The sequence below is a fragment of the Rhinoraja longicauda genome, chromosome 9 (assembly GCF_053455715.1).
Source record: "Rhinoraja longicauda isolate Sanriku21f chromosome 9, sRhiLon1.1, whole genome shotgun sequence".
NCBI classification, from domain to species: domain Eukaryota; kingdom Metazoa; phylum Chordata; class Chondrichthyes; order Rajiformes; family Arhynchobatidae; genus Rhinoraja; species Rhinoraja longicauda.
This window is the reverse complement of record NC_135961.1, coordinates 21,836,345-21,851,309: the sequence shown is the minus strand read 5'-3', so window position 1 is coordinate 21,851,309 and position 14,965 is coordinate 21,836,345. Positions and strand designations below refer to the sequence as shown.

General features: G+C 41.0%; 1 protein-coding gene across 1 annotated transcript in view; it reads left to right on the top strand.

Moving 5' to 3' along the window:
* The window catches only part of rab3gap2 (RAB3 GTPase activating protein subunit 2 (non-catalytic)), a 64,703-nt gene that overhangs the window by 44,020 nt on the left and 5,718 nt on the right, over window positions 1-14,965 (top strand). Inside the window, exons 25-33 of the mRNA XM_078404927.1 lie at window positions 1,566-1,739; window positions 2,020-2,126; window positions 4,595-4,661; window positions 6,793-6,863; window positions 8,798-8,833; window positions 11,018-11,092; window positions 11,946-12,164; window positions 13,492-13,581; window positions 14,213-14,428. Coding sequence (XP_078261053.1) covers window positions 1,566-1,739; window positions 2,020-2,126; window positions 4,595-4,661; window positions 6,793-6,863; window positions 8,798-8,833; window positions 11,018-11,092; window positions 11,946-12,164; window positions 13,492-13,581; window positions 14,213-14,428 — 1,055 coding nt within the window. The remainder of the gene's footprint in view (window positions 1-1,565; window positions 1,740-2,019; window positions 2,127-4,594; window positions 4,662-6,792; window positions 6,864-8,797; window positions 8,834-11,017; window positions 11,093-11,945; window positions 12,165-13,491; window positions 13,582-14,212; window positions 14,429-14,965) is intronic.

The window sequence follows — 14,965 nt, the reverse complement described above, 5'->3', positions numbered from 1 at the left end:
TATGTTACGTTTCCGATCCTTCTGTCTCTCAGCTTTTGTTTTCATCTCTGGCCTTTATTCACCCATTACTTGCCCCTCATTTGTTCTAGCTTTCTTCCCCACCCTCCCCACCAAAGTCTGAAGAAAGGTTCTGAACCTGAAACATCATCTATCCATGTTTGCCAGGGATGCCTCCTGACCTGCTGAGTTACTCCAGCACTTTGTCTTTTTTTTCAAAATATATCTATGTTATCCCACTTTCTCATTCACTCCTTACACACTAGGGTTAATTTACAGAGGCCAATAAGCCAATAATAAGCCAATAGAGACCTATAAACCCACATGTCAATGTGATGTGGGAGGAAACTAGAACATCTGGTGGAAACCCACATGGTCACAGTGAGAACTTGCAAACTTCACACAGACAGCTGACCAAGATAGTCTTTTACTGTCATTTTAGAAACACATAAAAAAATAGTTGCAGGAGTAGGCCATTTGGCCCTTCGAGCCAGCACCACCATTCAATATGATCATGGCTGATCATCCAAAATCAGTTCCCCGTTCCGGTTTTTTACCCATATTCCTTAGCCCTAAGAGCTAAATCTAACTCTCTTGAAAACATCCAGTGAACTGGCCTCCACTGCCTTCTGTGGCAGAGAATTCCACAGACTCACAACTCTCTGGGTGAAAATGTTTTTTCTCATCTCAGTCCTAAATGGCCTACCCCATATTCTTAAACTGTGACCCCTGGTTCTGTACTCGCCCAACATCGGTAACATTTTTCCTGCATCTACCCTGTCCAATCCTCTAAGAATTTTACATGTCCTAATAAAACTTATGAAAGGACTGCTGTTTCTATATTTCATTTAGTCTAGCAATTTCTGAATTCATAAGGGTCTGAGATTGAAACTTCATGAGCGTGTTTTGTGTACACCCACATGTGAGTAAAATATAAAGTGCTGGAATAACTGAGCAGCTCAGGCAACATCTCTGAAGAACATGTATAGGCAACGCTTTGTTCTTGGGACCCTTCTTCAGACTGATTCCTGATCCCAATCTGAAACGTCGCCTCACCATGTCCTCCAGAGATGCTGCCTGACCCATTGAGTTACTCCAGCACTTTGTGTTCTATGCAAGATTTCAGCATCTGCAGTTCCTTGTGTCTCCATGCGTGAGTGATGATGACAATGATGATACTTTGTCACTTGTATCTAGTACTCATCGCTTCTTCATACACCCCACTGGGTCCTCTTAGTTCTCAGCGATAGACACAAAATGCTGGAGTAACTCAGCGGACAGGCAGCATCTCTGGAGAGAAGGAATGGATGACGTCTCGATCGAGAACCTTCTTCAGACTAGTTCTCAGCGATGCGGCCCAACCCAGTCCTTGGGTCGATCCCTTCCTCGGCCCGTCTCGACCCCGAGGTTCCGACTGTTCGAGTAAACTCGTGTATGACTGAACTTGTAAGCATAATTGGAGCAATATCATCTTGGACCAGAATTAACAAATGATTTGTATTTAAAATAGGCTTTAGATAAACGTTCTGTGAACTGTTGTACTTAACTGTGTCTATACCTATACCCAGGGGTTGTTGCTGATGGTGTGGCAAAGTGGATATTCAAACTGGATCTTACTCCAAGTATTCTGAAACAGGCCCATCAGCCTAGCAGATTAGAAAGTACTGAAGAACCAGAAGCAAAGGAGCACAGCATTCTCTTTCATGAGAAGTGCAGAGAGCTTGGCTTGGAAAGGATACTGGGTAAGAGGAGCCCAACACTAAACAAGTTGAAAATGATCGTACTTCACTATGTCACAGTGAATAGCTGAGGCACACAGGTGCTGGAGGGTAAAAGACCTGTTGTATTTTGAATTGTGTGCTTTTTAATTTCCATTCTGAGGTTTGGTTTGTGGTGGCCAGCAAGTGTGGGTCTGATTTTAAATGGGGGATGGGTCATTGGAGACGTACTGATTAATATGGAGGTGGATATTGGAACAGTCGTGAATGGTTTTGTTTTCTTAAAGGATTTTTACTCTTACAGAATTTCTCCAGTTGGCGTATGAGCGATTTCCATACAGTCTAGAATCCGATGTTCTTCATGCTCATTGTTGTTGGGAATATGTAGTGCAATGGAACAAAGATCCAGAGGTAACAATAATAGAAAACTCTTTAGATACAATTTTTTAATTTTCTGTGTTCCACTGAAATTAATTACTGCTTGAAAGCTAGTGCTGAGCTAATGTTTAAATCTCAGTGTTCATGAATTTTCAGCTTAGTTTATATTTTTTATTGAAAACTAGTGTTAATTAACATATTTTATGGGGATGTTTTATTCAGACACATCAAAGACTGTAATAATGCCCTTGCTTTTATTACTATATATTAAACACATTGAAATGCACTCTACTATTTTTTTAATTGACTTGGAACCTTGAGGCAGATTTTAGCCAGCTCTTTTAATCCAGTGAAAAATTACGTCTTCTGAGTTTGTTGTCTTGAGTCCCTACTGCCCCTTATGCCCGATCGTGCAGGGGCTGAGCGTCCTGTCTTCTCTTCCGATGATCAAACATGATGGGTAATTTGAAGTTCATTCATGGAGGTTGTTTCTTTAGTTCAGCCAATAGGAACATCAATCTATCTCCTGTTTTGGCTGCTCTCTGGTTTAACCAAACTGTTTGAAATCGGTTCCTTACTTTGAGCAGAACTTCAAAGCCCATATTTGTTCCCTCACAAAGGCTACTTGCTTTCAAACCCCTGGAAATTTCATGCTTCTACGTCTGTTTCACCACATCTTATCCGTTATTTTTTTGCCTTTAGAATGAAATAGACGGGTGTGCACCCGTTGGGTGCAAATCTGTGTTACGGGCGGTCCTGCGGGCGCGGCTGAGGGAGGGGGTGGTGATGGGAGTGGGGGTGGCTAAGGGGGGTTGAGGAGGGATGGAGTGGGGAAGGGGGGAGGGGGGTTGAGGGGGAATGGAGTGGGTGAGTGGGGGGGGAGGGAATGGATCAGGGGGGATCGAGTTGGCGAGGGGGGGATAAGGGGGGTTTAGTGGGGATGGAGCGGGGGAGGGGGGGGCAGTGGGGGAGGAGATGATGCTGGAGCAATGCAGGAGAGGTTTGGGCCCAACGGGTCCGGGGTGTGATCTTGGCCCCGTTTCTCCTGCGGGCCTCTCCTGCAGGCAGGGCAACTCTCCTGCAACTGACAATCCTGTGGGCCCGGCAACCCGTGGACCCGTTGCCGGGCGGGGATTGTCCCCCGGGGCCGTGGATGGGCGAGGTGGGACAGGGAAAAGCCACTGACCTCAGCCCCGTGTGTTCAGCGCGTTGCGATTGGCGGGGAAGGGCAGTGAACGGTGGCGGCGGCCATCTTGTTGGACCCTCTGCTGTCGCGCTGCACCGCGAGAGGAAGGTCAGGCGCGGGGCATGCCGGGACGGGCACCGGTCCTCCCGCTGGACCTCCCGGGGGGGAGAGGAGGATTTGTTAAAGTTTCTGAAGTAAATTGTCTTTAAAAAGTAACAAAAGTCGATTTAGTCTGTCCGCGGGGGAATGGTGAGTAGGGTGGGCCTAAAATTGTCGTGCTATGGTGTGCCGTTTTTTTTGTGCATGAAAACCACACAAAGAACGGGACAAACATACAGGAAGTGGGGAACAAACAAGATGAGAGTTTTAATAATAAAATAGATAGGTAGGTAGGTAGGTAGGTAGATAGATTCCAATCATGCTCTTCCATCTTCATAACCTGTGTTAGTTCTGCAAACCTAGATATTAATCTTGCTTCAACTCTGATGCCTTGTGTAGCTCTGGTCCTTTTGCCGTGGCATATTAACTAACTGTATACTGAGAATTTGAATGCTTCCAGGAGAAGACTGTTGAAGTGAGAGGTTGAAGATCTTGAATACTGTGGCCAGTTGGTTGATACATGACTCCATCGGGCTGGCTAGTTTCAGAGAAGTTACCCTCCTGAAAGCAGATCTGACTCTAGCACTGAGATGTGTGGGCTTGTGTCAATTGGGGAATAGGGGGACTCGTGTAGGTCGAGCTTTGTTTACCTGTTCAAAAGGGGCATAAAATCCATCCAGTAGAGATGCTTCAGTGCCGGAGATGGCTCCTGACTTCATCGTATAGCCAGTGAATGTTTTCAGGCCCTGCCACAATCGTCTGGCATCCACTTGCTTACGTTATCCCTGATAGCCTTGCAAAGACGATACATGGCATTATTTAGTGTGGAATCAACGTACTTGAAAGCTACAGATCTGGACTTCAGCAGAGAGTGGATCTCTCTTCTTCCAAGGTTTCTGGTTATGACAGCCCTTAATTGCTTTTCCATTATATGTGATAAGAAGTGCTTTGTGACGTTTTTTTACTTTAAATAAGTGTATATTGATTTTGATTGAATCTAATAATGTTGTTTAATTCTTATACTTTGAAAGTAAATTGGATTTTAATATTTTCACAATGACATTTGAAGGCTTTTAATTCTCATTGTTTTTATTCTGTTCACTTTTTGATAATGATTTAATGAAATAATTTTACTTGAATTTTTCACATTGACTCTTCTGGCTTTAAAGTTGGATAAGTGCTATGTTTTTAGTCTCTACTTTCTCTTGACTTCTAGGAAGGTCGCTTTTTGAGCAGATCTGTGGACCATCTGAAATGTGTTGACAATGGTCATGTTCAACGTGGTTAGTATCTGTTATGCTACCTTAAACACCCCCAACAGAATTCTGCATATATAATTAATACTAGTAGGAATACTAGTACTAAACCTCTGATAAAAATGGAGTTTGAAGCTTTTGTAGGGGACTGCTCTACTCAACTTCACAAAGCCTGGTCGTTCAAAGCTCAGTGCTGCCCCCTTCCACACTACCTATGTCTGTTGGTTGGTAAGGCTGGGAAGTGGGGAATAATTTAAAAGTAGAATCATTCAGACAAGACAAACACTGCAGTTATTATTATTCTTCATAATAAATATAGGGCAATGAATAATTTCAGCAGAAGAGAGTGATCCTGTGAAATGGCTTTATCTGATTAAGCAACGCATGGCCAAATCAATTGTACAATCAGGGTGATGAGTCTTTTATTTGGGCATCCTTGAAATATTTACTCAAGCAAAGGGGTTCCATTTTCCTAACGATATCCATGCTTCCTGTGAATTGACACTTGTCGTTCGGTACTACAGCTTTTTCACCCCATTATCAATCTCACTTCTAAAAGTCCTCATAAATGTTGTCTTCTGGCATTTCACTCATTTTACATGGTTCACATTTAGCTGTGGGCTAGTGATTTCACATCAGAAACTCTGAAAATAATGAGTAATCCTGAGTGTGATGAATTTGCTCTCCTGATCTTCAACTTGCTTACTTGTGCGGCAGGAGGAGGCTAATCAGTGCATCAAGTATATGCCGTATTCCAATAGAGCAATTCCATCAGCTCCACTCTCCGTCCTCGTTTTGTTATAGTTCTGTAACTTATTTTCAGTTATCAGCTCCACTTTGCTTCGTTTGCCACTTATCTACACAATGGGGAAAATTGTAGCATCCAGCATGTCTGTGAAGCACCAGGAAATACATTTCCCAATTTCAGAATGTTATAAAAAAAATTATGATCTTGTAGTCTTTGCAGCATTTAAACCACATATTAAAACTGATGTGTTTGTATAAAATGTACATTACGAAGTAATAAGAAATTAAGAGGAACTGAATTTACAAATGGATCTGTAGAGAATGATTAGATAAACTTCCATTGACAATCTACTGAAACAGAGAATGTGAAAATAAGCATTAGTAAGGTGACAAAAGTATATTTTTGAATATCTAAACTTGTTTCTCTACTAAATTGCATATTTTTTTAATGGAAAATTTGATTTGTTACATTAAGAAGGCATAGAAATAACTTATCTAAGGGGTATTTAAAGAGTAGTAATCAACCACAAAGTTTTTTCATATGTGAGGTTCAGTCGGAAATGTTGAAGGGGCTGGCAGCAGCAGGAATAGCCATGGGTGGAGGGAGTAATTGTTTTTGAGGAACACATTGCTTTCCCCATCCCATCCCACAAGTGAAATTTGCTATTTTAATAAACTGATCATTATTGATAAGAAACTGCCACTGCCTAAAAAAGTAGAGCGATTTGTATATTTACATAGAGGATATTTGAAGGATGTGGTATTATGCAAAGCCAGCAATGGAAATGGTAATAAATTTTAAATCTATTGAAATATTACTCCTTAAATGATGGTAGAAAACAGAAGTATGTGTACACTTTATCATCTGCAGTAGATGTACACATATACTTTACCAGCAGTTGAGATTCAAACATATTAATTTAGTTTTTTATCATTGTTTTTGGCACTGTCAGGTTCACCTGCATTATATGTGAGAGTAGCAGTTTAAATTAGCAGGGGACCAATACTGATTTGGACAGAGTGGTGATATTGCTGAGGCCAGAGCAAAACTAATTTACTGAAATATTAATTGTACACTCATATATAAGTGACAGATTCGAACTTAAACTAGATTCAAGAAGGACCCAATAGAAATGCTGAAATTATTCAACATTAGTTATGGAACCATGGCAAACAATTGGGAAACTTGGAAAACTAGTTTTATGCTTGCACTTAGTCCACAATTCCACTGTTGCACTCACATCTCTACATGCAGGATTTATTTTTAACTCTTTGACAATTTCATTTTTAAATACAGAATGTCAACCTTTTTTCATGACATTGACTATCTAGACCGCATTTATCTGCTCATTAATGTTCATGTTTTTTATCTGATGAGCAAGTCGTAATATATATATTGCCCTCTTTGCAGGTCTTGCAGTAATGATGTGGAATACCTTTATTGTAAAGAGACTGTCAGCAGCTGCATACCTTATGGATAAGGTAAAGACTGGCCCAACTTGAATAATTTACTTTATGTTCAACATACTGATTAATGCCTACTCTAAGCAGTACACCCTGCTGTTACTGTTGGGATTTCCTGCAGGAATGCCATCCCAAAACATATACTTTACCAAGGGGAAAAAGATTCTGACCGTTTACCGTACCCAAGCCCTTTGCTTTGTTTACCTCATATCAGGTCACCCCTTTGCAGCCTTCACTCAAGATAAAACAAACCCATTCAGTCTCTCCCTTTAACTAGAGTGCTTCAATCTAGGCAACATCCTGGTGAATCTCCAGCACAACTACATCTTTCCTCTCGTGTGTTGACTATAACTGCACACAATAGTCCAATTATAGTTTAACTAATGTTTTGTAAAGTTACAATGTAGCATCCCAACTGTTATATTCCATGATCTGACCGATGGAGGCAAGAGAAGTATGTCATATAGATGATAGAAATGCTTATCTTAGTGTTTATTTGTACTCTTGCACTGGTAATGTCGATTAGAAAATTTCAGATCACTTTCAGGAACAATGGTAATGCCCAAGAACATGTTGAAAAATCATAATCATACATTATTAGCCAAGTATGTTTTGCAACATACGAGGAATTTCATGTGCCATACAGTCATACCAATAAAAAGCAGCAAAACACACAAAATACATTTTAACATGAACATCCACCACAGTGACTCCTCCGCATTCCTCAGTGTGATGGAAGGCGAAAAAAAGTTCAATCTCTTCCCTTCTTTGTCCTCCAGCGGTCGGGGGCCTCCAACCTTCCGTTAACGGGACGATCTAGACTCCTGTAGCCGGCGGTTGGGCCTTCCTCGTCAGGGCGATCAAGCACCTGCATTGGGGGGGGGAATCTCAGCTCCCCCGCGCCGGGCGATCTAGCCCAGGTCAAGGCTAGTCGAACCTCATGCGGCTTTGGAGCTTCCCGACATTGGTCTGTACCCGAGACTGCAAGCTCCTTGATGTTAAAATCCGCACACCGCAGTTCGAGCGTCGATCCCAGGCAAGGATTCGGCTCCGATGGTAACTCCACGCCCCACAGTGGGGCTCAAAGTCAGTCCCAAGCAAGACCTCCAGCTCCACAATATTAGGCCGCAGAGCGACCGGAGATACGATTCGGAAAACAATCGCATCTCCGGCAAGGTAAGAGATTGAAAAAAGTTTCTCCCACCAAACAAACCAGAGAACATTAACACAAACTTTAAAAACACACAAAAAATAACAAAAAAGACGAAAAGATAGGGATACTGTAGGCGAGGCTGCCATTGCTGACGGCGCCACCTGGTGGATAGCATAGAAAATGGAAGAATTCAGCAAAAATGGATGAATTCAGCTGAAAAATAATAACTTTCCTGTGGATGTGAGGCCTTAATGTCAGCTGAGTAATTTGTGGATGCATGTTTGTCTGCTGGGTGATTTGTTGTCAATCACATGCATGTATTTATTCTACAATTGAAGTGACTGGAAATTACTCAGACTAACAATGAATTGATTTAAGATTGTTCTCAGTACTCCCTCCCACAATAACAAAGCCAATAATGGTTTGGATCATAATCCAGAAGCGTTGTGTTGTAAATGTATTCATTCCCATCAAACTGGAGCACTTTCCTGCTGCTGTGATTGGATGCTTTTACATTTGCTTTTTGCAAACAACTCTAAGTACTATCTAAATATATTACCAGTCTTGCCATGATTGTTGCCCTGTAGTGAGGTCAAAGCAAAATAAAGTTGAAAAATTCATTTCGTTTTTCAGGTATTAATTTTTAATGAAGGATTTATTTTTGCAGGTTTTATCACTGCAATACCTTCCTGCTACTTCTGAATTTATAAGGAAATACCTTAATTGTTTCTAGACTGACTAAATGTAGCCATTTTCACTCATCTTAATCATGAAGACATGTGATTTTTCTTTCTAACAGGTTGGGAAAGCACCAAAAGATAGACTGTGCAGAAGAGTGAGTATTTGTTATTCGGTGCAGATAAATCTTCACTAGTGCTAAAATCTTTTTTTGCTTGCCTTTAATGGAATTGAAACATCAGAAAATGGAAATGAAATGTACCATTATGACCTGAAATCAAGTGAAAGATGAGGTGCTTGTCTTCCTTATTTGTAATGAGAGGTTGACCAGGCTGGAACTATTCCTTGGAGCGCAGGAGGATGAGGGGTGCTAATAGAAGTGTATAAAGTCATGAGAGAAATAGATTGGATGGATGTGCTGTTTCTTGCCCAGAGTAAGGGAATTGAGAACCTGAGGACATAGGTTCAAGGTGAAGCCTTAAGCCTGAGGGGTAACCTTTTTCACACAAAGGGTGGTGGGTGTATGGAACGAGTTGCCAGAGGCAGGGACTATTGCAAAGTTTAAGAAACAATTAGACAGGAACGTGGATAGGATAGGTTTGGAGGGATTTAGGCCAAACTCAGACAGGTGGGTGCTAGTGTAGATGGGACATGTTGGTTGGTGTGGGCAAGCTGGGGTGAAAGGCCTGTTTCCACGCTGAAGGACTCTGACTCTAGTGCTTCAATTCAGTTCACTGTAATATGTTATACGTAGTCATTGTAGTCCCCACAGTGGGTTGTTTTGCATTTTGAAAGATAATTTATTCAGTTCAGTGCAGTAGATATTTGAAATATTTTCTTCAGTTGTGCAGAAATACCCCTTGTTTGAAGGATTGAACTTTCTGTCACTAAAGGCTAATTAGTGTTGTGGGTGATTCAGCAATATGAGGATATTCAAGATCATCCGCTCTGCTTGTTCTTGTCGACTTGTCAGTTACATGTTTTTCACTTCAAGACAGCATTAACTTTGTCCGCTAGTGCGGAGTGCTGAATATCAGTGAAGTTTGTCTGGGTCCATAAAGCGTCAAAGCATCAGTTGAATTGGAAACATTCTAGTTCTACTCATTCATACATCTCGTGTTCCCTAAAAGTGATGAAGCAGGTGGACAGTGGGCCGAAGAGCGTTTGTCTTCATTTGGAAAGGTATTAGGTACAAAAGATAGGACATAATGATGCAGTTTTAGAAGTTGTTGGTCAGACTGCATTTGGAATACTGTGTGGTGTTCTGGTTGCCCAGCTATAATAAGGGTGTCATTAAGTTGGAAAGGGTGCAGAAGAGTTTGACCAGAATGTTACCTTGCGTTATAGGGAGAGGTTGGATAGGCTGGGACTTTCTTCTTTCCAGCATAGGAGGCTGACATGTGACCTAATTGAGCTGTACAAGTTCATGAGGAGCAAGGATAAAGTGAACAGCCACAGTAGAGGATTGTAAAACTAGAGGGCATATGCTGAACATGAGGGGAGATATTTAAGAGGGACCTTGTGGGCAATCCTTTTATTCAGAGGGTTGGCCTTATCTGGAATGAGCTGCCAGAGTAAGCTATAGAATTGGATAGTTACGACTTCTAAAATACATTTGGGCAGATATGGATCGGAAAGGTTTAGAGGTGTCTGGACCAAATTCAGTCAAATAGAACTAGTCCAATATGCCAACTTGGTCCACATGGACAAAGTGGGCTGAAGGTTCTGTACCTGTGCTGTACCACTCTGACTCTCAAACTTGATTGTACCTCTCTATTCGAAAGGAAGACAAATTCCAGAGGTCAGTGTCAATCTTGGACTTTATTATGTGAACACTTGTTAGTTTTTCAATTTATAATTATTTGGAGGGTTTCTCCTCAACTCCAATGTTCTCTACTTTTGCCATCTGGAGGACCACACATCCATGAAAGTTCTGGATGTCATAAACCTTTAGGTATTGCCAGTTACGGTGTAAATCTGTGACAAATGCCCATTCAGTTTTCAGATACGCATGGAATGTGATTTGCCCAGCAGGCAGCAGCTGATGTCATGCAGTACCATGACCCCTACATCAAATTTCTCTGAAATAGTAGTTTTTGTTTCCTTAATTCATATAAATTTCAATTCTTATAATTGGAGTGAACAAATGCAGTGGTTTTCTCTCTACGAGAGGGAGAAATTGTGACGTCAGCTTAGTGCACCTGAAGGCAGACGGACACTTGCTCTTTAACTTGGTTTAAAGTGTGATAGGTTTGTTTAGAATTGTGAAGAAATGTAGATCAAAAACATTTAGTGTACTCGTGCTTTTTTTAATAATGATTTCATAAATTTCTTCTGACAGGATGTGGGCATGAGTGACACAGCTATGACCTCTTTCCTTGGGTCTTGTTCACTGCTGATTCAAACTTTAATGGAGGTAATACAGAAGCTAATTTGACTTAAACAACTTTATCATATGGCATGCTGTTTTTATTATGCAGATATAGTATTGTATAATGAAGAAAGGAACATGCCTGTAGGAGGCATTTTGTGTTTGTTAGCTATTTTAGCATATTGTATAACTTTGTATCGTGCTGTATTATTTTTTAGACACAAAGGTTGTCGAGTTTAATATTAAGCTTACGTTTCGGACGGACCCAGAGGTGTGGTTAGGGTTATGAGGATAAATTTGTCCAGCACTGACGTAATGCTTTAGTGTGTGTCATCTGGAGCAGCTTAGGCAGAGGGATCTTAGCTGCCATAGAATATACGAGAAGTGCCTGCTGGATATAGGGTCAAATCAGTATAGGTCACGAAGGAAGATATTAGATTCTTACCAAGTTAATGACAAGAGATATGTTAATGTTTTTATTGCAACTTCAAATGACTAACTAACTGAAGATTACATAATACATTAGCAGGAATTATAATACAAAATTTATTTCATCATCTAGCAGATCAAAACATTTCTGCACACAACCATTTTTAAGATAAATGAAACTTGCTGATGAGATGGAAAATAAATGTTTGAATTTGGTTTCAATTTTTGAGTGCAGGTTTGCTAATAGCAGTTGATAAGGTGACAGGAATAGACTGATTTAAGGGACTCTGCATGATTGATGGAAAGGCACAGTTGGTAATGTTGATAGAAAGAAATGACGTGGAATTGTTGAAATGAGTGGCTTATCGTTTTCATGATGTAATTGTTGATAATGTGCAAAGCAGACTTAAGTAACATTGGTACTAAATTATGTATTCCTGCATTTCACCCTTTTTGAAATTTGTCATAGGCTGAAATTAGCAGCGATGAGATGAAGGAACCATTTCTGCAGATTGAGGATACCTGGTCAGCTGTAGAGGGTCCAACATCAATAGTGGATCTGGCTCTAGAACAACGACACGTCCATTATCCTTTGGCTGAACACCACTACATTCTAGCTGTTATCATGCATGGAATCATGGTTTTTGGAATGAAATCTGTCAAAATATTTAGTCTATTTGATAGTAAGGTATGGTATTTGCCAGGTAATCTATTTTATTATCCAAAATATGCGGTGGTATTTTTAAGGCACTATCAACGTGAATACCATTATATGACATGCTTTTAAAGCAAAATTTATAAATCTACTAGGCGGGTATGGACCCGTGGGGTCCAAATCTCTCCTGCGGGCCCGGCAACCCTCCATGCAAACCTCTCCTGCAGCCAGCAGCAGGAGAGGTCTCCTCACCCGCCCCCCCCTCCCCTCCCCTAATTGGCCGTCACTTGTGCAGGTCCTGGCCCCCTCCGAGCAGCAACCCTCCACCAACTGTGCAGGCGCAGATATGTCGGGTATCTTGCGTGCGCAGTTGGGGGAGGGTTGCCACTCGGAGGGGGGCAGGATCCGCACGAGTGACGGGAGTGGCGGCCAATGAAGGAGGGGGTGAGGAGAGTTCTCCTGCTGCTGGCCACAGGCCTCTCCTGCGACCCTCCCCCAACTGATGATCCATGGACCCCCCTCTGCCCCACGAGGAAGGTTAGGCGCAGGGCACGCCGGGACGGGCGCCGGTCCTCCCGGCAGGGAGGGAGCGCATTTATTACGGTTTCAGCTCGTTGGCTCAGCAGTCCCTACCCCTGTGATTTTTAAAGTTTAAAAAGTGAAAAACTTTTAAAACATAACAGCCATTTGAACCGAAAGACAATGGTGATTAAGGTGGTGCTAAAATTGTTGCGCTATTGTGTACCGTTTTGGCTGTAGTTCGGGAACGAACACGCATGTACACGCTTTGGTAATATATAGATATTCCAAGAATTCCACAACTCATCTTATACTTTCAAATATCTTTCTTCCATGTTCAGGCTATTTATTCTTTAAATTATTATTACCTTGATATTTACAATGGTTATGAAACGTGCAAGTGGAGCTGCCTTAAAAATGTAATTTTATGTGCCAATTATAGAGGCAGACAGCACAGAAACAGACCATTTGCTTACCTGAGATTCCATTTGCCTGTAATTGATCCATGACCCTCTAAATCCTTCTTATCCATGTACTGCCTCAATGTCTTTTAAGTGTTATTATTGTATCTGCTCCTACCACTTCCCCTGGCAGCTAGTTCCACAGACCCTCCATGTGATAAAGTTGCCCCTCGGGCCCCTTTTAAATCTTTCCCATCTCACCTGAGACCTCTGGCCTCTAGTTTTAGACATTCCTACCCTGAGAGAAAGACTGCGACCACCTGACTTATCTCTGGCCCTCGTGCTGTGTGTGCCATTTATAACTGAAAGTTAAATATTCCATCCATTTGGCATGGGTAAGAAATGGTGTCAAATACTCAGTGTTCTGCATTTACTTCCAGGGCAAAAATGCATTTTTCAGGGAGCTGACATCAATCCAATTGCTGCCAAGTGGAGATATGGATCCCAACATAGTCTCCCTCAGACAACAGGTAGTAAAATTGTTGAAGAATATTGCTCATCAAAGGTCATTCAGAATTGTAATTAAGTGATAAAAATAAATCTTGTTGGTAGAAATGTATAAATTCCATCTGTTCACAGTAGAATTAATACAATAACTATGTACAGTAAATTCCTCATACTTACAATTGTGTAAGTAACTAGTTCTATTGAAATATTTTAAAGCATACTTTTTGGTCTAGCAACTGTTGCTAACTGTGTTGCTAATTAACAACGTGGCAAACTGATGGTAATGATTCCTTTGTTAAATAAATTTCATTCTGTATTGCTTAGGAACATATTCATTTTGAGGATTAGAGTTCAATTTTGTACATTGTTGATTTGAAGTCAGTGTCTAAAATTAAATTAAACAAACTGAATCCACAGCACAAAAGTATCAGATGCGTTCTGATTTAGGAGTATTATGAAAACAGACCACAGAGTTTCCAAAAGATGCATTTTTATTCAGGCCCTTTTCTGAGAACAAGTGTTGCATCTCTCCTTCAGCACATAAAATCTTATAGATTCAACATTTTATGAGAAAATAAAGGATCCCCACTTTTCTAACATCTGACCAGTTCTCATAACTTTCTACTGCAGTGACTTGTATTTATTTTTTTCCAGTTCTTAATGAAATTAGTCAGTGCTGCAGTGCAAGAACTAATGCAACCGCCAGAAACTGAACATGCTTCTGAACAACACTCTTATTCAGAACAAAATGAAGACTGGCCCTTGGTGGCAGTAGAGCTGTCTCAGAACCTCCAGGTGAATGAGGATTGTATTAAACGCCATCACGTGTGTGAACTGTACGGTCATGGAATTGACCACATTGGTGAAGAGGTAAGTGTTACTATTTAAATGTATACTTAAAATAATCTAATGTCTAGAGTTACGGAGCACATCAATAGGCCCATCATGTCCCCATCTATACTAATCCTAACTTTTTCAGCAGTAGCCCCATAACTTTACACTGTGCTAATTCAAAGATGTTGTCAGTCTCTGTCTCAGCCATCTCCTTAGGCAGAGGCCAAAACAATTCCTTACATTTACTTCCTCCAACAGCATGGACCAATATACATACAGTGCCCTCCATAATGTTTGGGACAAAGACCCATCATTTATTTATTTGCCTCTGTACTCCACAATTTGAGATTTGTAATAGAAAAAAATCACATGTGGTTAAAGTGCACATTGTCAGATTTTATTAAAGGGTATTTTTTATATATTTTGGTTTCACCATGTAGAAATTACAGCTGCGTTTATACATAGTCCCCCCGTTTCAGGGCACCATAATGTTTGGGACACATGGCTTCATAGGCATTTGTAATTGCTCAGGTGTGTTTAATTGCCTCTTAATGCAGGTATACGAGCTCTCAG